General features: G+C 37.6%; 1 protein-coding gene across 1 annotated transcript in view; it reads left to right on the top strand.

The window, feature by feature from the left end:
- The window catches only part of LOC119585713 (carbonyl reductase [NADPH] 1-like), a 5,078-nt gene extending 4,972 nt beyond the window's left edge, over nt 1-106 (top strand). Inside the window, exon 6 of the mRNA XM_037934399.1 lies at nt 11-106. Coding sequence (XP_037790327.1) covers nt 11-97 — 87 coding nt within the window. The 3' untranslated portion in view covers nt 98-106. The remainder of the gene's footprint in view (nt 1-10) is intronic.
- The last annotated feature ends 392 nt before the right edge of the window (nt 107-498 follow it).

The following is a 498-nucleotide window of genomic DNA, read 5'->3' as shown; positions in this document are numbered from 1 at the left end:
GCTCCAACAGGGTGTTTTCACCGCTGAACAAGGAGCCGAATGCCCCGTCTACTTGGCACTTCTCCCTCCCGACGTCGAGGAGCCAAAGGGTGCCTAAACGGAAAAGGCGGGGACGGGAAAAGGCCCTTTGGGGACTGGTTTTAAAAAGGTCCGTTGCCCAGGTCTTACTGATGTGAAAAAGTGGCACTTTGATTTTGAAAAATGAGGTAAATAGGAATAAAGGGAAAAAAAAAAATTAATTTTCAAGATTTTTTGGTAAATAAGGGGGAAATGAATAAGGAAACAGATATTTCATGAGCTTAATCAGTAGTTAACCTTTACTTTTAAATACACAAAAGAAACAGTTTTTTTAAATAAAGCTTGAAATCACTGGGTTCCCTTAACCATAATCTTAAAAAAATTTTTCCTTCATAATGATTTTCAAATATCGGGGTTTTTCAACTAAATTGACATTTGGGAAAAATTTTTCCCATTATATTTTTTAGGGGGGGGGGAAAA

The sequence above is a fragment of the Penaeus monodon genome, chromosome 20 (genome assembly GCF_015228065.2).
Source record: "Penaeus monodon isolate SGIC_2016 chromosome 20, NSTDA_Pmon_1, whole genome shotgun sequence".
NCBI lineage: Eukaryota > Metazoa > Arthropoda > Malacostraca > Decapoda > Penaeidae > Penaeus > Penaeus monodon.
Note: the sequence above shows the minus strand (reverse complement) of the source record. Positions and strands in the feature narration are given on the sequence as shown.